This window comes from Phyllobates terribilis, unplaced genomic scaffold (assembly GCF_046119375.1).
Source record: "Phyllobates terribilis strain yellow unplaced genomic scaffold, ASM4611937v1 Scaffold_2__4_contigs__length_985480577, whole genome shotgun sequence".
Lineage (NCBI taxonomy): Eukaryota > Metazoa > Chordata > Amphibia > Anura > Dendrobatidae > Phyllobates > Phyllobates terribilis.
In genome coordinates, this window is record NW_027362762.1 from 23,833,813 (window position 1) to 23,856,594 (window position 22,782).

General features: G+C 42.5%; 1 protein-coding gene across 1 annotated transcript in view; it reads left to right on the forward strand.

Moving 5' to 3' along the window:
* DNHD1 (dynein heavy chain domain 1) overlaps positions 1–22,782 on the forward strand; it is a 552,395-nt gene that overhangs the window by 315,209 nt on the left and 214,404 nt on the right. The window contains exon 32 of the mRNA XM_073661200.1: positions 10,358–10,789. Coding sequence (XP_073517301.1) covers positions 10,358–10,789 — 432 coding nt within the window. The remainder of the gene's footprint in view (positions 1–10,357; positions 10,790–22,782) is intronic.

The window sequence follows — 22,782 nt, forward strand, 5'->3', positions numbered from 1 at the left end:
GTAGTAATTGGCTCTGTAGTAATTGGTTCTGTAGTAATTGGCTCTGTACTAATTGGCTCTGTAGTAATTGGTTCTGTAGTAATTGGTTCTGTAGTAATTGGCTCTGTAGTAATTGGCTCTGTAGTAATTGGTTCTGTAGTAATTGGCTCTGTAGTAATTGGTTCTGTAGTGATTGGCTCTGTAGTGATTCGCTCTGTAGTAATTGGTTCTGTAGTAATTGGCTCTGTAGTAATTGGCTCTGTAGTAATTGGTTCTGTAGTAATTGGCTCTGTAGTGATTGGCTCTGTAGTAATTGGTTCTGTGGTAATTGGCTCTGTAGCAATTGGTTCTGTAGCAATTTGCTCTGTAGTGATTGGCTCTGTAGTGATTGGCTCTCTAGTGATTGGCTCTGTAGTGATTGGTTCTGTAGTAATTGGCTCTGTAGTAATTGGTTCTGTAGTAATTGGCTCTGTAGTAATTGGCTCTGTAGTAATTGGTTCTGTAGTAATTGGCTCTGTAGTAATTGGTTCTGTAGTAATTGGCTCTGTAGTGATTGGCTCTGTAGTAATTGGCTCTGTAGTAATTGGCTCTGTAGTGATTGGTTCCGTAGTGATTGGCTCTATAGTAATTGGTTCTGTAGTAATTGGCTCTGTAGTAATTGGCTCTGTAGTAATTGGCTCTGTAGTAATTGGTTCTGTAGTAATTGGCTCTGTAGTAATTGGCTCTGTAGTAATTGGTTCTGTAGTAATTGGTTCTGTAGTAATTGGCTCTGTAGTAATTGGCTCTGTAGTAATTGGCTCTGTAGTAATTGGTTCTGTAGTAATTGGCTCTGTAGTAATTGGCTCTGTAGTAATTGGCTCTGTAGTAATTGGTTCTGTAGTAATTGGTTCTGTATTAATTGGCTCTGTAGTAATTGGCTCTGTAGTAATTGGCTCTGTAGTAATTGGTTCTGTAGTGATTGGCTCTGTAGTGATTGGCTCTGTAGTGATTGGCTCTGCAGTAATTGGCTCTGTAGTAATTGGTTCTGTAGTAATTGGCTCTGTAGTAATTGGCTCTGTAGTAATTGGCTCTGTAGTGATTGGCTCTGTAGTGATTGGCTCTGTAGTAATTGGCTCTGTAGTAATTGGTTCTGTAGTAATTGGTTCTGTAGTAATTGGCTCTGTAGTAATTGGCTCTGTAGTAATTGGCTCTGTAGTAATTGGCTCTGTAGTAATTGGCTCTGTAGTAATTGGTTCTGTAGTAATTGGCTCTGTAGTGATTGGCTCTGTAGTGATTGGCTCTGTAGTGATTGGTTCTGTAGTGATTGGCTCTGTAGTGATTGGCTCTGTAGTGATTGGCTCTGTAGTGATTGGCTCTGTAGTGATTGGCTCTGTAGTAATTGGCTCTGTAGTGATTGGCTCTGTAGTGATTGGCTCTGTAGTGATTGGTTCTGTAGTGATTGGCTCTGTAGTAATTGGTTCTGTAGTAATTGGTTCTGTAGTAATTGGCTCTGTAGTAATTGGCTCTGTAGTAATTGGCTCTGTAGTAATTGGTTCTGTAGTAATTGGCTCTGTAGTAATTGGCTCTGTAGTAATTGGTTCTGTAGTAATTGGCTCTGTATTAATTGGTTCTGTAGTAATTGGCTCTGTAGTGATTGGCTCTGTAGTGATTGGCTCTGTAGTGATTGGCTCTGTAGTGATTGGTTCTGTAGTGATTGGCTCTATAGTAATTGGCTCTGTAGTAATTGGTTCTATAGTAATTGGCTCTGTAGTAATTGGCTCTGTAGTAATTGGTTCTGTAGTAATTGGTTCTGTAGTAATTGGCTCTGTAGTAATTGGCTCTGTAGTAATTGGCTCTGTAGTAATTGGTTCTGTAGTAATTGGCTCTGTAGTGATTGGCTCTGTAGTGATTGGCTCTGTAGTGATTGGCTCTGTAGCGATTGGCTCTGTAGCGATTGGCTCTGTAGTGATTGGTTCTGTAGTGATTGGCTCTGTAGTGATTGGTTCTGTAGTAATTGGCTCTGTATTGATTGGCTCTGTAGTGATTGGCTCTGTAGTAATTGGTTCTGTAGTAATTGGCTCTGTAGTAATTGGCTCTGTAGTAATTGGCTCTGTAGTAATTGGTTCTGTAGTAATTGGTACTGTAGTAATTGGTTCTGTAGTAATTGGCTCTGTAGTAATTGGCTCTGTAGTAATTGGCTCTGTAGTAATTGGCTCTGTAGTAATTGGTTCTGTAGTAATTGGCTCTGTAGTAATTGGCTCTGTAGTGATTGGCTCTGTAGTGATTGGCTCTGTAGTGATTGGCTCTGTAGTGATTGGTTCTGTAGTGATTGGCTCTGTAGTGATTGGTTCTGTAGTGATTGGCTCTGTAGTAATTGGCTCTGTAGTAATTGGCTCTGTAGTAATTGGTTCTGTAGTAATTGGTTCTGTAGTAATTGGCTCTGTAGTAATTGGCTCTGTAGTGATTGGCTCTGTAGTGATTGGCTCTGTAGTAATTGGTTCTGTAGTGATTGGCTCTGTAGTGATTGGTTCTGTAGTGATTGGCTCTGTAGTAATTGGCTCTGTAGTAATTGGCTCTGTAGTAATTGGTTCTGTAGTAATTGGCTCTGTAGTAATTGGCTCTGTAGTAATTGGTTCTGTAGTAATTGGCTCTGTAGTAATTGGTTCTGTAGTAATTGGCTCTGTAGTAATTGGCTCTGTAGTAATTGGTTCTGTAGTAATTGGCTCTGTAGTGATTGGCTCTGTAGTGATTGGCTCTGTAGTGATTGGCTCTGTAGTAATTGGCTCTGTAGTAATTGGTTCTGTAGTAATTGGTTCTGTAGTAATTGGTTCTGTAGTGATTGGCTCTGTAGTGATTGGCTCTGTAGTAATTGGCTCTGTAGTAATTGGCTCTGTAGTAATTGGTTCTGTAGTAATTGGCTCTGTAGTAATTGGCTCTGTATTAATTGGCTCTGTAGTAATTGGTTCTGTAGTAATTGGCTCTGTAGTAATTGGTTCTGTAGTAATTGGCTCTGTAGTAATTGGCTCTGTAGTAATTGGTTCTGTAGTAATTGGTACTGTAGTAATTGGTTCTGTAGTAATTGGCTCTGTAGTAATTGGCTCTGTAGTAATTGGTTCTGTAGTAATTGGCTCTGTAGTAATTGGCTCTGTAGTAATTGGTTCTGTAGTAATTGGCTCTGTAGTAATTGGCTCTGTAGTGATTGGCTCTGTAGTGATTGGCTCTGTAGTGATTGGCTCTGTAGTGATTGGTTCTGTAGTAATTGGCTCTGTAGTGATTGGTTCTGTAGTGATTGGCTCTGTAGTAATTGGCTCTGTAGTAATTGGTTCTGTAGTAATTGGTTCTGTAGTAATTGGTTCTGTAGTAATTGGCTCTGTAGTAATTGGCTCTGTAGTGATTGGCTCTGTAGTGATTGGCTCTGTAGTAATTGGTTCTGTAGTGATTGGCTCTGTAGTGATTGGTTCTGTAGTGATTGGCTCTGTAGTAATTGGCTCTGTAGTAATTGGCTCTGTAGTAATTGGTTCTGTAGTAATTGGCTCTGTAGTAATTGGCTCTGTAGTAATTGGCTCTGTAGTAATTGGTTCTGTAGTAATTGGCTCTGTAGTAATTGGTTCTGTAGTAATTGGCTCTGTAGTAATTGGCTCTGTAGTAATTGGTTCTGTAGTAATTGGCTCTGTAGTGATTGGCTCTGTAGTGATTGGCTCTGTAGTAATTGGCTCTGTAGTAATTGGTTCTGTAGTAATTGGTTCTGTAGTAATTGGTTCTGTAGTGATTGGCTCTGTAGTGATTGGCTCTGTAGTAATTGGCTCTGTAGTAATTGGCTCTGTAGTAATTGGTTCTGTAGTAATTGGCTCTGTAGTAATTGGCTCTGTATTAATTGGCTCTGTAGTAATTGGTTCTGTAGTAATTGGCTCTGTAGTAATTGGTTCTGTAGTAATTGGCTCTGTAGTAATTGGCTCTGTAGTAATTGGCTCTGTAGTAGTTGGCTCTGTAGTAATTGGCTCTGTAGTAATTGGCTCTGTAGTGATTGGCTCTGTAGTGATTGGCTCTGTAGTAATTGGCTCTGTAGTGATTGGTTCTGTAGTGATTGGCTCTGTAGTAATTGGCTCTGTAGTAATTGGCTCTGTAGTGATTGGTTCTGTAGAAAGAGTAAAAATATTCATTAAGATGAGGTCAATGCGTGATGACGTTTTCAGGGCTTCAGAGAAATGAGTGACTTCTCTCGAGGTCGTGTTAATAGATCTAAAAACATCAAAAGATGAGTTTTTTCATCCAATTTTTAAGCATCAATGAAGGTGCTCGAGAGGGAGCGGTAGAGTCAATAGAGCCGTCAGGAACCAAGTTAAAATTAACATTTCTCCTTTCTTAACTTCCTGGATTTTCTTGTTGAGTTGGTCAACTAATCTCATTTGTTTTTTTATTAGGGGCGTATAGATTTATGATGGAACAAAGTTGGTTGTTGAGATTGCAAATTAAAATATGGAATCTTCTTCCTTCTTCGTCATGAAATTCTTCAATTGAATCTTTTATTATTCCTGCTTTTTTCCCTATATTAAGAGATATAAAAATGTGGGGGTAATTTTTATGGGATAATTTAGGGTGATTTTGTTTAGACAGTTTTATTTTTTGTAGACCCATTACATGTGCATTTGTGTTTTTTATTTCCTTCCATGTAAGGTGTCTTTTCCCCGGACTATTCAGACCCCTAACATTCAATGTCAAAATCTTTGTATTCATACTACGGTAAATAGAAACCAAACCTCAGGTACAAATTGATATAGAACCATGAAGGGTAAAAGCAACAGATGTAAGCTCTATATAACAAGAAACAGAAAAATTATAAAATACTATCTTTGTTTTTGATACTATAAAACAGTCAAAAGTCCTCGTGAAGGAACCCTACTAATCCCGAGAGTTCACTTCCTATCGAGGAAAATGTTCGTGAAAAGAGACCCGGAAATACTGTACCTCTTACCGATAAAAGAGAACATTAAACCAGATATAAGTCCTCAAGAGAAAAAGGAAAGTCATTCAACAAAATGCACTATACTTCTACAATAAAGACATTCCTTCAACCAAATCAGTAAGTAAAGTAAGATAGAACAAGCAAGAAGGTTCTGTAACCTTCTCATAGTATAGATCGAAACTAAACAACTATAAGGTACTAGATGGTGGCCCGATTCTAACGCATCGGGTATTCTAGAATATGTATGCGGCCGACCGGGCGCAATCAGCAGTGCGGTGTTTACATTTGCCGCTAAAATCGCTGATTGGTCGCGGCCGGCAACCGCGACCAAGCAGCAAAACGGTGTTTAAATTTGGCGGCAATATGGGTGATTGGTCGCGGATGGCGGCCGCGACCAATCAGCAAACTGTGTTAGTGAGGACCGGAGAGCGTGTTTAAATTTGCCGCTAAAATCGCTGATTGGTCGCAGCCGGCGACCGCGACCAATCAGCAAAACGGTGTTTAAATTTGGCACCAATATCGCTGATTGGTCGTGGCCGGCAACCACAACCAATCAGCAGAGGGATGTTTAAATTTGGCGCCAATATCTCTGATTGGTTGGGGTCGCCAGACGCAACCAATCTGCATAGCGGTGTTTAAATTTGGCGCCAATGTCGCTGATTGGTTGCAGCTGGCGGTCGCAACCAATCAGCAGAGCGGTGCTTAAATTTGGCGCCAATATCGCTGATTGATCGCAGCTGGCGACCGCGACCATTCAGCAAACTGGTGTTTAAATTTGGCGCCAATAATGCTGATTGGTCGCGGCCGGCGACCGCGACCAGTCAGCAGAGCGTTTTTTAAATTTGGCGCCAATAATGCTGATTGGTCGTGGCCGGCGACCGCGACCAATCAGCTAAGCGGTGTTTAAATTTGGCGGCAATAATGCAGATTAGTTGCGCCTGGTGGCCGCGACCAATCAGCAGATCGTTGTTTAAATTTGGCGCCAATCTTGCTGATTGGTCGCGGTCAGCTGGCAGCCGCAACCAATCAGCAGAGCGTTATTTAAATTTGGCGCCAATCTCGCTGATTGGTCGCGGTCGGCTGGCGGCCGCGACCAATCAGCAGAGTGTTGTTTAAATTTGGCGCCAATCTCTCTGATTGGTCGCGGTCGGCTGGCGGCCGCGACCAATCAGCAGAGCGTGGTTTAAATTTGGCGCCAATAATGCTGATTGGTCACGGCCAGCGACCGCGACCAATCAGCAGAGTGGCGTTTAAATTTTCCGCCCATATCGCTGATTGGTCGCGGGCGTCGACCGTGACCAATCAGCGTCGTATTAGTGAGGACCGGGGAGCAGCGCTGCCTGTGCGGCTACTTCCGCTGTGAGAAGCCGGGAGATGAGCGGCTACTCGCAGCAGAAGCATCCCCACCGGCGGCGTCGCTCCCCAGTCCTCCGTTCACACTTGCCCTCTGGAGATCAGTGGGCCAAGCCGCTGATCTCCCGACGTTAGCCGCATGGAGGTGAGCGGCGCCGCCTGTCGGGGTACTTCTGCTGCCAGCAGCAGGGAGATGAGCGCCTCTCGCCGGTCATCTCCCTGCTGCATCGCCGCTGACCTCTGTCCTGCAGATGAGCCGCTAACGGCCGCCATCTTTTTCTGAAATCCCGCGTCGCTGATTGGCCGCAGCCGGACCAATCAGCGACGCGGGATTTCCTGGACAGACAGACAGAAAGACAGACAGACGGGATAAGACGATTATATACAGTACAGACCAAAAGTTTGGACACACCTTCTCATTTAAAGATTTTTCTGTATTTTCATGACTTTGACAATTGTACATTCACACTGAAGGCATCAAAACTATGAATTAACACATGTGGAATTATATACTTAACAAAAAAGTGTGAAACAACTGAAAATCTGTCTTATATTCTAGGTTCTTCACAGTAGCCACCTTTTGCTTTGATGACTGCTTTGCACACTCTTGGCATTCTCTTGATGAGCTTCAAGAGGTAGTCACCGGAAATGGTCTTCCAACAATCTTGAAGGAGTTCCCAGAGATGCTTAGCACTTGTTGGCCCTTTTGCCTTCACTCTGCGGTCCAGCTCACCCCAAACCATCTCGATTGGGTTCAGGTCTTGTGTCTGTGGAGGCCAGGTCATCTGGCGTAGCCCCCCATCACTCTCCTTCTTGGTCAAATAGCCCTTACACAGCCTGGAGGTGTGTTTGGGGTCACTGTCCTGTTGAAAAATAAATGATGATCCAACTAAACGCAAACCAGATGGAATAGCATGCCGCTGCAGGATGCTGTGGTAGCCATGCTGGTTCAGTATGCCTTCAATTTTGAATAAATCCCCAACAGTGTCACCAGCAAAGCCCCCCCACACCATCACACCTCCTCCTCCATGCTTCATGGTGGGAACCAGGCATGTAGAGTCCATCCGTTCACCTTTTCTGCGTCGCGCAAAGACACGGTGGTTGGAACCAAAGATCTCAAATTTGGACTCATCAGACCAAAGCACAGATTTCCACTGGTCTAATGTCCATTCCTTGTGTTCTTTAGCCCAAACAAGTCTCTTCTGCTTGTTGCCTGTCCTTAGCAGTGGTTTCCTAGCAGCTATTTTACCATGAAGGCCTGCTGCACAAAGTCTCCTCTTAACAGTTGTTGTAGAGATGTGTCTGCTGCTAGAACTCTGTGTGCCATTGACCTGGTCTCTAATCTGAGCTGCGGTTAACCTGCGATTTCTGAGGCTGGTGACTCGGATAAACTTATCCTCAGAAGCAGAGGTGACTCTTGGTCTTCCTTTCCTGGGGCGGTCCTCATGTGAGCCAGTTTCTTTGTAGCGCTTGATGGTTTTTGCAACTGCACTTGGGGACACTTTCAAAGTTTGCCCAATTTTTCGGACTGACTGACCTTCATTTCTTAAAGTAATGATGGCCACTCGTTTTTCTTTACTTAGCTGCTTTTATTCTTGCCATAATACAAATTCTAACAGTCTATTCAGTAGGACTATCAGCTGTGTATCCACCAGACTTCTGCACAACACAACTGATGGTCCCAACCCCATTTATAAGTCAAGAAATCCCACTTATTAAACCTGACAGGGCACACCTGTGAAGTGAAAACCATTTCCGGTGACTACCTCTTGAAGCTCATCAAGAGAATGCCAAGAGTGTGCAAAGCAGTCATCAAAGCAAAAGGTGGCTACTGTGAAGAACCTAGAATATAAGACATATTTTCAGTTGTTTCACACTTTTTTGTTAAGTATATAATTCCACATGTGTTAATTCATAGTTTTGATGCCTTCAGTGTGAATGTACAATTTTCATAGTCATGAAAATACAGAAAAATCTTTAAATGAGAAGGTGTGTCCAAACTTTTGGTCTGTACTGTATATAGATTAGTCCTTTATATAAAAGGGACAATAAAGAAAAGATGTAAAAGGGTCTATGATCAGGAATTGGTTCCACCCTGAATTGACGCTAGGACGTTCTTACCCTCTTCAGGAGTAAAAATGGGAATAATTTGTATCTTCGTAATGAATCAACAATTTATTCGGTATAAAATTCCCAGATGGCGTAAGGATGGGGTGAGCTCATGAAAAGATCTTCTAGCTGAAAGAATCTCTTTACAGACATCAATAGAAATGTTATTTGACTGTAGGGATCTGGAAGACGTTTGTAGAAAAGATCATTTAGTAGTTTTTCTTTAGAAGTGTTTCCTCATAATTGTGTCTCTTGGGGGATCAGGAGGAATCGCAGATGGTCGTGGAAGGCGATGGATCCTATCGCCGGTAAGTTCAATATCCGACAGCGAAGATCAGATTTTTCAAGTCTTTGTGTAATTCTTTCGCGTGGCTTGTGTGAGGCTTTCACGTCCACCTCTTAGTTTTGTTGCGTCTGTTCCGGTTGTCGGCCACTTTAGAGCGCAGATTGTGAACCTCTTCTTTTAATACTTTGTTTTCAGTAAATAGGGCATCAGCCTTTTTATCTACCATGTCAATCTTTCTGTCGCTTAGTTAATGTTTTTGGAAAATGGCACTTATACTGGTTTCATGTAATCTTGTCTGACTATCAAGTCCCATATTGTCGTTTAATGCCGTCGTTAAGCCTCTATTTCCCAATGCCTGAAGCAGCTGACAGGTCTCCTTGCTTGCCCCTCATCGCTGTGACAGCAGTGGCCAACGGTCTTCTGGCCTAAATGACAGAATCCAATCTGTCACTGACCTGGGAATTACTTCCAAGTATCGAAGTCCTCACGATGTCCCGGGCTCCCGCAGGTCCATCCCTATATATTTTAGGTCTGTGAAGCTCCGATATTCAGGAGCCTGAAACAGCTGACAGGACTCCGTGCTCACTACTCACCGCTGTCACTTTCCCCTTCTTGCTGCGTCACAAACCCGCCGGCTCCGTGAGAGGATTACTCTCGAGTACCACCACATATAAAGTCCATCCAGGTCTCAAAATGATCCACACACCTTGCAGAGTCCTCTCATTAAAGGTTTAGAACGGAAAGGTTCTCTTAAAGTTGCTTAAATCGTCACTTTATTGAGACATCACAGGAGCTCAATACTCCTGCGTCTTACATTACCAAAGTCCAGGCCATGCCCGCATCAGCCATCTATTGTGCGACACACGCGTGTACATGACATCACAGGGCCGGATTGGCCCAACACACTTGCGCCGCTTTGGTGGTGGTGGACAGTAACGTTGCGGTGCCCATACGCCTTTTTACCTGGCACCTGTGAGCTGACTCTGACTACAAATAGTGGGAATGGACACTACTGTCTGACACCTCCCCCTTGATAAAGCTATACGCAGAACGCGCGTCGGGGCAGCTGTTGGCGGGCTCGCTTCATCCCCTCCACTAATGGTAAGCATACCTGCACTTTAATCATTTCTCTTTGTCTCGCTTAAAACTATTGGCAGTTTTGTGATTTCTACTATCATACTTCTGTGAGACTCTTTATGCAGGTTCCCCTGCACACTGTGTGTTGCTTTATGGCATTGCTGTGGGATTATGTTAGCAGCCCCCTAACCTCTCTATTCCTCCTTTTTTTGACTCATTTTCTCTATTGAAGGGTTATTACCGTTTTTAAAGAATTGTTCAATAAATGTTTTTTTATAGACATTGATGGTTCTTCGGTACTCTGTCTGTTGTATTGGTCCTAAGTGCAGTCTACCTGTTCCTGCCTAGTGTAACGTCCTCAGTCTGATGTCCCACAGGAAGTACAGTCTGTCTGTGGGAGTCTATAAGAACAGTCGAATGTCTGACTGTAGGTCTCTAATCTGGACAGTAACACTGCAGAGGTCTCACAGGAAGCATGGTCTGCTCCCATCCACATACAGACTATCCATCCTGGGAGACATGCGAGTGTCACTTGTGGTCTCTCTTAGGATCTCGGTTGGATATTATTTTTATTGGTGGGTCATGGCAATGTTTTTTTTGTCTTCGTCCAGGATTTGCAGTTTTACGATGGGTACAAGATGGCGGACGGCATTTTTGTTTCTTTGACCAGAGCGGTAAACAGACCTGAATTTGATGTCCACGTTGTCCGGCCAGTGAGCGCAGCCGCAGCGTCCCTCTGTCAGTGGCTTGTGGGTCTCCAGCGCTATTGCAGCAGTCTCCGTACTTTGGAGCGGGGGAGGGCTCTACTGTTGCAGCTGGAAGCTGATGATTTGCAGGCAGCGGAGAGGATGGCGGCACAGAGGCTACTGCAAGAAGAGCTGAAGATGCGCAAAGCCCAAAGCGCAAAGGATCTGCAGGCAGCACAAGATACTGAGCGACATCTACAGAAGGATCTCCAGCAGATCACGAGCAAGCGAGCTGTGGCCCAAGAGTGTCAGAGCAGAGCACAGCCCTATCTCACCACCTGGACTGCAGCTTTAAAGGTAACTGGAGGACAGAGCAGTCACACTGAACAAAATATAAACACAACTCTTTTGTTTTACTCACATTTTTCCTGAGCTGTGTAAATCTGTGTTAGTGAGCACTTGTCCTCTGCCAAGACCGTCCATCCACCTCACAGGTGTGACATATCCAGATGATGATCAGACACATGATTATTACACAGGTGTGATATATCCAGATGATGATCAGACACATGATTATTGCACAGGTGTGACATATCCAGATGATGATCAGACACATGATTATTGCACAGGTGTGACATATCCAGATGATGATCAGACACATGATTATTGCACAGGTGTGACATATCCAGATGATGATCAGACACATGATTATTGCACAGCTGTGGCATATCCAGATGATGATCAGACACATGATTATTACACAGGTGTGATATATCCAGATGATGATCAGACACGTGATTATTGCACAGGTGTGGCATCTCTTGATGATGATCAGACACATGATTATTGCACAGGTGTGGCATATCCAGATGCTGATCAGACACATGATTATTACACAGGTGTGACATATCCAGATGATGATCAGACACATGATTATTACACAGGTGTGACATATCCAGATGATGATCAGACACATGATTATTGCACAGGTGTGATATATCCAGATGATGATCAGACACGTGATTATTGCACAGGTGTGGCATCTCTTGATGATGATCAGACACATGATTATTGCACAGGTGTGGCATCTCCAGATGCTGATCAGACACATGATTATTGCACAGGTGTGGCATCTCCAGATGCTGATCAGACACATGATTATTGCACAGGTGTGATATATCCAGATGCTGTTCAGACACATGATTATTGCACAGGTGTGACATATCCAGATGATGATCAGACACATGATTATTGCACAGGTGTGACATATCCAGATGATGATCAGACACATGATTATTGCACAGCTGTGGCATATCCAGATGATGATCAGACACATGATTATTGCACAGGTGTGACATATCCAGATGATAATCAGACACATGATTATTGCACAGGTGTGACATATCCAGATGATTATCAGACACATGATTATTGCACAGGTGTGGCATCTCCAGATGCTGATCAGACACATGATTATTGCACAGGTGTGGCATATCCAGATGATGATCAGACACATGATTATTGCACAGGTGTGATATATCCAGATGATGATCAGACACATGATTATTGCACAGGTGTGGCATCTCTTGATGATGATCAGACACATGATTATTGCACAGGTGTGGCATCTCCAGATGCTGATCAGACACATGATTATTGCACAGGTGTGATATATCCAGATGCTGTTCAGACACATGATTATTGCACAGGTGTGACATATCCAGATGATTATCAGACACATGATTATTGCACAGGTGTGACATATCCAGATGATTATCAGACACATGATTATTGCACAGGTGTGACATATCCAGATGCTGTTCAGACACATGATTATTGCACAGGTGTGACATATCCAGATGATGATCAGACACATGATTATTACACAGGTGTAACATATCCAGATGATCAGACACATGATTATTGCACAGGTGTGGCATATCCAGATGCTGATCAGACACATCATTATTGCACAGGTGTGACATATCCAGATGATGATCAGACACATGATTATTGCACAGGTGTGACACATCCAGATGATGATCAGACACATGAATATTGCACAGGTGTGACATATCCAGATGATGATCAGACACATGATTATTGCACAGGTGTGACATATCCAGATGATGATCAGACACATGATTATTGCACAGGTATGACATATCCAGATGATGATCAGACACATGATTATTGCACAGGTGTGGCATATCCAGATGATGATCAGACACATGATTATTGGACAGGTGTGGCATATCCAGATGATGATCAGACACATGATTATTGCACAGGTGTGACATATCCAGATGATCAGACACATGATTATTGCACAGGTGTGGCATATCCAGATGATGATCAGACACATGATTATTGCACAGGTGTGACATATCCAGATGATGATCAGACACATGATTATTGCACAGGTGTGGCATATCCAGATGATGATCAGACACATGATTATTGTACAGGTGTGGCATATCCAGATGATGATCAGACACATGATTATTGCAGAGGTGTGACATATCCAGATACTGATCAGACACATGATTATTGCACAGGTGTGATATATCCAGATACTGATCAGACACATGATTATTGCACAGGTGTGACATATCCAGATGATGGTCAGACACATGATTATTGCACAGGTGTGACATATTCAGACGATGATCAGACACATGATTATTGTACAGGTGTGCCATCTCCTGATGATGATCAGACACATGATTATTGTACAGGTGTGCCATCTCCTGATGATGATCAGACACATGAGTATTGCACAGGTGTGACATATCCAGATGCTGATCAGACACATGATTATTGCACAGGTGTGATATATCCAGATGCTGTTCAGACACATGATTATTGCACAGGTGTGACATATCCAGATGATTATCAGACACATGATTATTACACAGGTGTGACATATCCAGATGCTGTTCAGACACATGATTATTGCACAGGTGTGACATATCCAGATGATTATCAGACACATGATTATTGCACAGGTGTGGCATCTCCAGATGCTGATCAGACACATGATTATTGCACAGGTGTGGCATATCCAGATGATGATCAGACACATGATTATTGCACAGGTGTGATATATCCAGATGATGATCAGACACATGATTATTGCACAGGTGTGGCATCTCTTGATGATGATCAGACACATGATTATTGCACAGGTGTGGCATCTCCAGATGCTGATCAGACACATGATTATTGCACAGGTGTGATATATCCAGCTGCTGTTCAGACACATGATTATTGCACAGGTGTGACATATCCAGATGATTATCAGACACATGATTATTGCACAGGTGTGACATATCCAGATGCTGTTCAGACACATGATTATTGCACAGGTGTGACATATCCATATGATTATCAGACACATGATTATTGCACAGGTGTGGCATCTCCAGATGCTGATCAGACACATGATTATTGCACAGGTGTGGCATATCCAGATGCTGATCAGACACATGATTATTGCACAGGTGTGACATATCCAGATGATGATTAGACACATGATTATTGCACAGGTGTGGCATATCCAGATGCTGATCAGACACATGATTATTGCACAGGTGTGGCATCTCTTGATGATGATCAGACACATGATTATTGCACAGGTGTGGCATCTCCAGATGCTGATCAGACACATAATTATTGCACAGGTGTGGCATATCCAGATGATGATCAGACACATGATTATTGCACAGGTGTGACATATCCAGGTGCTGATCAGACACATGATTATTGCACAGGTGTGGCTTATCCAGATGATGATCAGACACATGATTATAGCACAGGTATGGCTTATCCAGATGCTGATCAGACACATGATTATTGCACAGGTGTGGCATATCCCAATGCTGATCAGACACATGATTATTGCACAGGTGTGACATATCCAGATGCTGATCAGACACATGTTTATTGCACAGGTGTGGCATATCCAGATGCTGATCAGACACATGATTATTGCACAGGTGTGGCATCTCCAGATAATGATCAGACACATGATTATTGCACAGGTGTGGTGTCAGGAATTCCACAGTGATGACATCGGGGAGATCATGCAATATCTCACCGTGTCGTCACTGTGTCACGGATCTCGTCTGGAATTGCGAGCACACGATCCAGACTACTCCCTGCTTAAGTATCGAAAACCAACCAGTGAGCGTATGGCGTCACACCTCTGGATTCCAACGCATGTAATATGTGTTTACGCTCTCCGTACGGTCACTGTCGGCTTCACGATAGCCCAATTATTATTATTCTCTGCCACCAACCACCGTCCAGCTTTGAAATATAATGCAGGCCTGGGTGGACGCCTGCGTTTTGGTAACGTATATGACTTTGGGGGAGGGAACGATTACAGGACAAAACAAACAGAACTATTAAATTTTTTATTTAATCCAAAAGGGAGGCAGTGTTTAGGAAAAATATATACAAGATGTTACAAAGGAGACATACAATACATAAGCAGTTACACAAAATAATAAGGGTTAAAGAAGAAACTTACGCTATACAGTTCGCAGGGACGAATCAGCATAGGTGGAGGAGGGGCTCCCCGATTTGATCTGAACATTATCGAACGTGACCCTTTGCTTATAGTTCTTATACCCCTCTGGCAATGAGTATCGATCAATCTTCTCTTGTCTCTTTTATGCCAAAAGGGAAGATCTGCCCACACACCGCCTGTGCTGACATTACAGGGGCTGGACTCCACCCTTCATGTTTGTATTAAAAACCTGGTTTTTAGGATAACTTATCGCTCGTTGACCACAGAAGCCCAAAAGTGGTACCATATTTTTTATTATGATTTTACCTTCATTTAGAGACCACACATCGCATAGTTGCAGTCTGCTATTCTGGTGTTTTTGTGCTGCAGCTCCACAGAGGGTTTTTCAGCGACAGAAAAATATCCCTATCGTTCCGTAGCTGACCCTGCCCCAAAAATATGGGTCCCATCATTACCGGATGTATGGAACTTTAGTTATTCTATATTTCGTATCAGAGTTGAAAATCCTGCAGTCTTTGTTTAAACCCCCTTTGAAGTTCTGGGAATGAGATTTCAACAGTTATCTGTTAATTGCCCTCTACCTTTACCAGGGAAAATCTACTCACATTTTAAGTAGGTTATAGTTTTACCAGTCACTTCTCAGCCATGTGCTAATTGGGTCTTTGTGCTGAGATTTACATGGAGACAGCTCTTGTCTTGTGACAAAAGGGAGATGAAGGAGGGGGGCAGGGGGGCTTGATTCTAAATACCTTCTTAAGGTCTATGACAGGGGGAAGAAAAGATTTTCAATTTTTCTATGACAGGTGTACCTTATCCAGATGCTAATCAGACACATGATTATTGCACAGGTGTGGCATATCCAGATGATGATCAGACACATGATTATTGCACAGGTGTGGCACATCCAGATGATGATCAGACACATGAATATTGCACAGCTGTGGCATCTCCAGATGATGATCAGACACATGATTATTGCACAGGTGTGGGATATCCAGATGCTGATCAGACACATGATTATTGTACAGGTGTGGCATATCCAAATACTGATTAGACACATGATTATTGCACAGGTGTGGCATATCCAGATGATGATCAGACACATGATTATTGCACAGGTGTGGCATATCCAAATATTGATTAGACACATGATTATTGCACAGGTGTGACATATCCAGATGCTGATCAGACACATGATTATTGTACAGGTGTAGCATATCCAAATACTGATTAGACACATGATTATTGCACAGGTGTGACATATCCAGATGCTGATCAGACACATGATTATGGCACAGGTGTGGCATATCCAGATGCTGATCAGACACATGATTATTGCACAGGTGTGGCATATCCAGATGATGGTCAGACACATGATTATTGCACAGGTGTGACATATTCAGACGATGATCAGACACATGATTATTGTACAGGTGTGCCATCTCCTGATGATGATCAAACACATGATTATTGTACAGGTGTGCCATCTCCTGATGATGATCAGACACATGAATATTGCACAGGTGTAACATATCCAGATGCTGATCAGACACATGATTATTACACAGGTGTGGCTTATCCAGATGCTGATCAGACACATGATTATTGCACAGGTGTGATATATCCAGATGCTGTTCAGACACATGATTATTGCACAGGTGTGACATATCCAGATGATTATCAGACACATGATTATTGCACAGGTGTGGCATCTCCAGATGATGATCAGACACATGATTATTGCACAGGTGTGGCATATCCAGATGCTGATCAGACACATGATTATTGCACAGGTGTGACATATCTAGATGATGATCAGACACATAATTATTGCACAGGTGTGGTATCTCCAGATGATGATCAGACACATGATTATTGCACAGGTGTGATATATCCAGATGATGATCAGACACATGATTATTGCACAGGTGTGGCATCTCTTGATAATGATCAGACACATGATTATTGCACAGGTGTGGCATCTCCAGATGCTGATCAGACACATAATTATTGCACAGGTGTGACATATCCAGATGCTGATCAGACACATGATTATTGCACAGGTGTGGCTTATCCAGATGATGATCAGACACATGATTATAGCACAGGTATGGCTTATCCAGATGCTGATCAGACACATGATTATTGCACAGGTGTGGCATATCCCATTGCTGATCAGACACATGATTATTGCACAGGTGTGACATATCCAGATGCTGATCAGACACATGTTTATTGCACAGGTGTGGCATATCCAGATGCTGATCAGACACATGATTATTGCACAGGTGTGGCATCTCCAGATAATGATCAGACACATGATTATTGCACAGGTGTGGTGTCCGGAATTCCACAGTGATGACATCGGGGAGATCATGCAATATCTCACCGTGTCGTCACTGTGTCACGGATCTCGTCTGGAATTGCGAGCACACGATCCAGACTACTCACTGCTTAAGTATCGAAAACCAACCAGTGAGCGTATGGCGTCACACCTCTGGATTCCAACGCATGTAATATGTGTTTACGCTCTCCGTACGGTCACTGTCGGCTTCACGATAGCCCAATTATTATTATTCTCTGCCACCAACCACCGTCCAGCTTTGAAATATAATGCAGGCCTGGGTGGACGCCTGCATTTTGGTAACGTATATGGCTTCGGGGGAGGGAACGATTACAGGACAAAACAAACAGAACTATTAAATTTTATATTTAATCCAAAAGGGAGGCAGTGTTTAGGAAAAATATATACAAGATGTTACAAAGGAGACATACAATACATAAGCAGTTACACAAAATAATAAGGGTTAAAGAAGAAACTTACGCTATACAGTTCGCAGGGACGAATCAGCATAGGTGGAGGAGGGGCTCACCGATTTGATCTGAACATTATCGAACGTGACCCTTTGCTTATAGTTCTTATACCCCTCTGGCAATGAGTATCGATCAATCTTCTCTTGTCTCTTTTATGCCAAAGGGGAAGATCTGCCCACACACCGCCTGTGCTGACATTACAGGGGCTGGACTCCACCCTTCATGTTTGTATTAAAAACTTGGTTTTTAGGATAACTTATCGCTCGTTGATCACAGAAGCCCAAAAGTGGTACCATATTTTTTATTATGATTTTACCTTCATTTAGAGACCACACATCGCATAGTTGCAGTCTGCTATTCTGGTGTTTTTGTGCTGCAGCTCCACAGAGGGTTTTTCAGCGACAGAAAAATATCCCTATCGTTCCGTAGCTGACCCTGCCCCAAAAATATGGGTCCCATCATTACCGGATGTATGGAACTTTAGTTATTCTATATTTCGTATCAGAGTTGAAAATCCTGCAGTCTTTGTTTAAACCCCCTTTGAAGTTCTGGGAATGAGATTTCAACAGTTATCTGTTAATTGCCCTCTACCTTTACCAGGGAAAATCTACTCACATTTTAAGTAGGTTATAGTTTTACCAGTCACTTCTCAGCCATGTGCTAATTGGGTCTTTGTGCTGAGATTTACATGGAGACAGCTCTTGTCTTGTGACAAAAGGGAGATGAAGGAGGGGGGCAGAGGGGCTTGATTCTAAATACCTTCTTAAGCTCTATGACAGGGGGAAGAAAAGATTTTCAATTTTTCTATGACAGGTGTGCCTTATCCAGATGCTAATCAGACACATGATTATTGCACAGGTGTGGCATATCCAGATGATGATCAGACACATGATTATTGCACAGGTGTGGCACATCCAGATGATGATCAGACACATGAATATTGCACAGGTGTGACATATCCAGATGATGACCATACACATGATTATTGTACAGGTGTGGCATATCCAAATACTGATTAGACACATGATTATTGCACAGGTGTGGCATATCCAGATGATGATCAGACACATGATTATTGCACAGGTGTGGCATTTCCAAATAATGATTAGACACATGATTATTGCACAGGTGTGGCATATCCAGATGCTAATCAGACACATGATTATTGCACAGGTGTGGCATATCCAGATGATGATCAGACACATGATTATTGCACAGGTGTGGCATCTCCAGATGATGATCAGACACATGATTATTGCACAGGTGTGGGATATCCAGATGCTGATCAGACACATGATTATTGTACAGGTGTGGCATCTCCAGATGATGATCAGACACATGATTATTGCACAGGTGTGGCATCTCCAGATGATGATCAGACACATGATTATTGCACAGGTGTGGGATATCCAGATGCTGATCAGACACATGATTATTGCACAGGTGTGGCATCTCCAGATGATGATCAGACACATGATTATTGCACAGGTGTGGCATCTCCAGATGATGATCAGACACATGATTATTGCACAGGTGTGGGATATCCAGATGCTGATCAGACACATGATTATTGTACAGGTGTGGCATATCCAAATACTGCTTAGACACATGATTATTGCACAGGTGTGGCATATCCAGATGATGATCAGACACATGATTATTGCACAGGTGTGGCATATCCAAATAATGATTAGACACATGATTATTGCACAGGTGTGACATACCCAGATGCTGATCAGACACATGATTATTGTACAGGTGTAGCATATCCAAATACTGATTAGACACATGATTATTGCACAGGTGTGACATATCCAGATGCTGATCAGACACATGATTATTGCACAGGTGTGACATATCCAGATGATGATCAGACACATGATTATTGCACAGGTGTGGCATATCCAGATGATGATCAGACACATGATTATTGCACAGGTGTGGCATATCCAGATGATGATCAGACACATGATTATTGCACAGGTGTGGCATCTCCAGATGATGGTCAGACACATGATTATTGCACAGGTGTGACATATCCAGATGATGATCAGACACATGATTATTGCACAGGTGTGACATATCCAGATGCTGATCAGACACATGATTATTGCACAGGTGGGACATATCCAGATGATGATCAGACACATGATTATTGTACAGGTGGGACATATCCAGATGCTGATCAGACACATGATTATTGCACAGTTGTGACATATCCAGATGATGATCAGACAAATGATTATTGCACAGGTGTGGCATATCCAGATGATGATCAGACACATGATTATTGGACAGGTGTGGCATATCCAGATGATGATCAGACACATGATTATTGCACAGGTGTGACATATCCAGATGATCAGACACATGATTATTGCACAGGTGAGACATATCCAGATGCTGATCAGACACATGATTATTGCACAGGTGTGGCATCTCCAGATGATGATCAGACACATGATTATTGCACAGGTGTGGCATCTCCAGATGATGATCAGACACATGATTATTGCACAGGTGTGGGATATCCAGATGCTGATCAGACACATGATTATTGTACAGGTGTGGCATATCCAAATACTGCTTAGACACATGATTATTGCACAGGTGTGGCATATCCAGATGATGATCAGACACATGATTATTGCACAGGTGTGACATATCCAGATGATGATCAGACACATGATTATTGCACAGGTGTGACATATCCAGATGATGATCAGACACATGATTATTGCACAGCTGTGGCATATCCAGATGATGATCAGACACATGATTATTACACAGGTGTGATATATCCAGATGATGATCAGACACGTGATTATTGCACAGGTGTGGCATCTCTTGATGATGATCAGACACATGATTATTGCACAGGTGTGGCATATCCAGATGATGATCAGACACATGATTATTACACAGGTGTGACATATCCAGATGATGATCAGACACATGATTATTACACAGGTGTGACATATCCAGATGATGATCAGACACATGATTATTCCACAGGTGTGATATATCCAGATGATGATCAGACACGTGATTATTGCACAGGTGTGGCATCTCTTGATGATGATCAGACACATGATTATTGCACAGGTGTGGCATCTCCAGATGCTGATCAGACACATGATTATTGCACAGGTGTGGCATCTCCAGATGCTGATCAGACACATGATTATTGCACAGGTGTGATATATCCAGATGCTGTTCAGACACATGATTATTGCACAGGTGTGACATATCCAGATGATGATCAGACACATGATTATTGCACAGGTGTGACATATCCAGATGATGATCAGACACATGATTATTGCACAGCTGTGGCATATCCAGATGATGATCAGACACATGATTATTGCACAGGTGTGACATATCCAGATGATAATCAGACACATGATTATTGCACAGGTGTGACATATCCAGATGATTATCAGACACATGATTATTGCACAGGTGTGGCATCTCCAGATGCTGATCAGATACATGATTATTGCACAGGTGTGGCATATCCAGATGATGATCAGACACATGATTATTGCACAGGTGTGATATATCCAGATGATGATCAGACACATGATTATTGCACAGGTGTGGCATCTCTTGATGATGATCAGACACATGATTATTGCACAGGTGTGGCATCTCCAGATGCTGATCAGACACATGATTATTGCACAGGTGTGATATATCCAGATGCTGTTCAGACACATGATTATTGCACAGGTGTGACATATCCAGATGATTATCAGACACATGATTATTGCACAGGTGTGACATATCCAGATGATTATCAGACACATGATTATTGCACAGGTGTGACATATCCAGATGCTGTTCAGACACATGATTATTGCACAGGTGTGACATATCCAGATGATGATCAGACACATGATTATTACACAGGTGTAACATATCCAGATGATCAGACACATGATTATTGCACAGGTGTGGCATATCCAGATGCTGATCAGAGACATCATTATTGCACAGGTGTGACATATCCAGATGATGATCAGACACATGATTATTGCTCAGGTGTGACACATCCAGATGATGATCAGACACATGAATATTGCACAGGTGTGACATATCCAGATGATGATCAGACACATGATTATTGCACAGGTGTGACATATCCAGATGATGATCAGACACATGATTATTGCACAGGTGTGACATATCCAGATGATGATCAGACACATGATTATTGCACAGGTGTGGCATATCCAGATGATGATCAGACACATGATTATTGGACAGGTGTGGCATATCCAGATGATGATCAGACACATGATTATTGCACAGGTGTGACATATCCAGATGATCAGACACATGATTATTGCACAGGTGTGGCATATCCAGATGATGATCAGACACATGATTATTGCACAGGTGTGACATATCCAGATGATGATCAGACACATGATTATTGCACAGGTGTGGCATATCCAGATGATGATCAGACACATGATTATTGTAAAGGTGTGGCATATCCAGATGATGATCAGACACATGATTATTGCAGAGGTGTGGCATATCCAGATACTGATCAGACACATGATTATTGCACAGGTGTGATATATCCAGATACTGATCAGACACATGATTATTGCACAGGTGTGACATATCCAGATGATGGTCAGACACATGATTATTGCACAGGTGTGACATATTCAGACGATGATCAGACACATGATTATTGTACAGGTGTGCCATCTCCTGATGATGATCAGACACATGATTATTGTACAGGTGTGCCATCTCCTGATGATGATCAGACACATGAGTATTGCACAGGTGTGACATATCCAGATGCTGATCAGACACATGATTATTGCACAGGTGTGATATATCCAGATGCTGTTCAGACACATGATTATTGCACAGGTGTGACATATCCAGATGATTATCAGACACATGATTATTACACAGGTGTGACATATCCAGATGCTGTTCAGACACATGATTATTGCACAGGTGTGACATATCC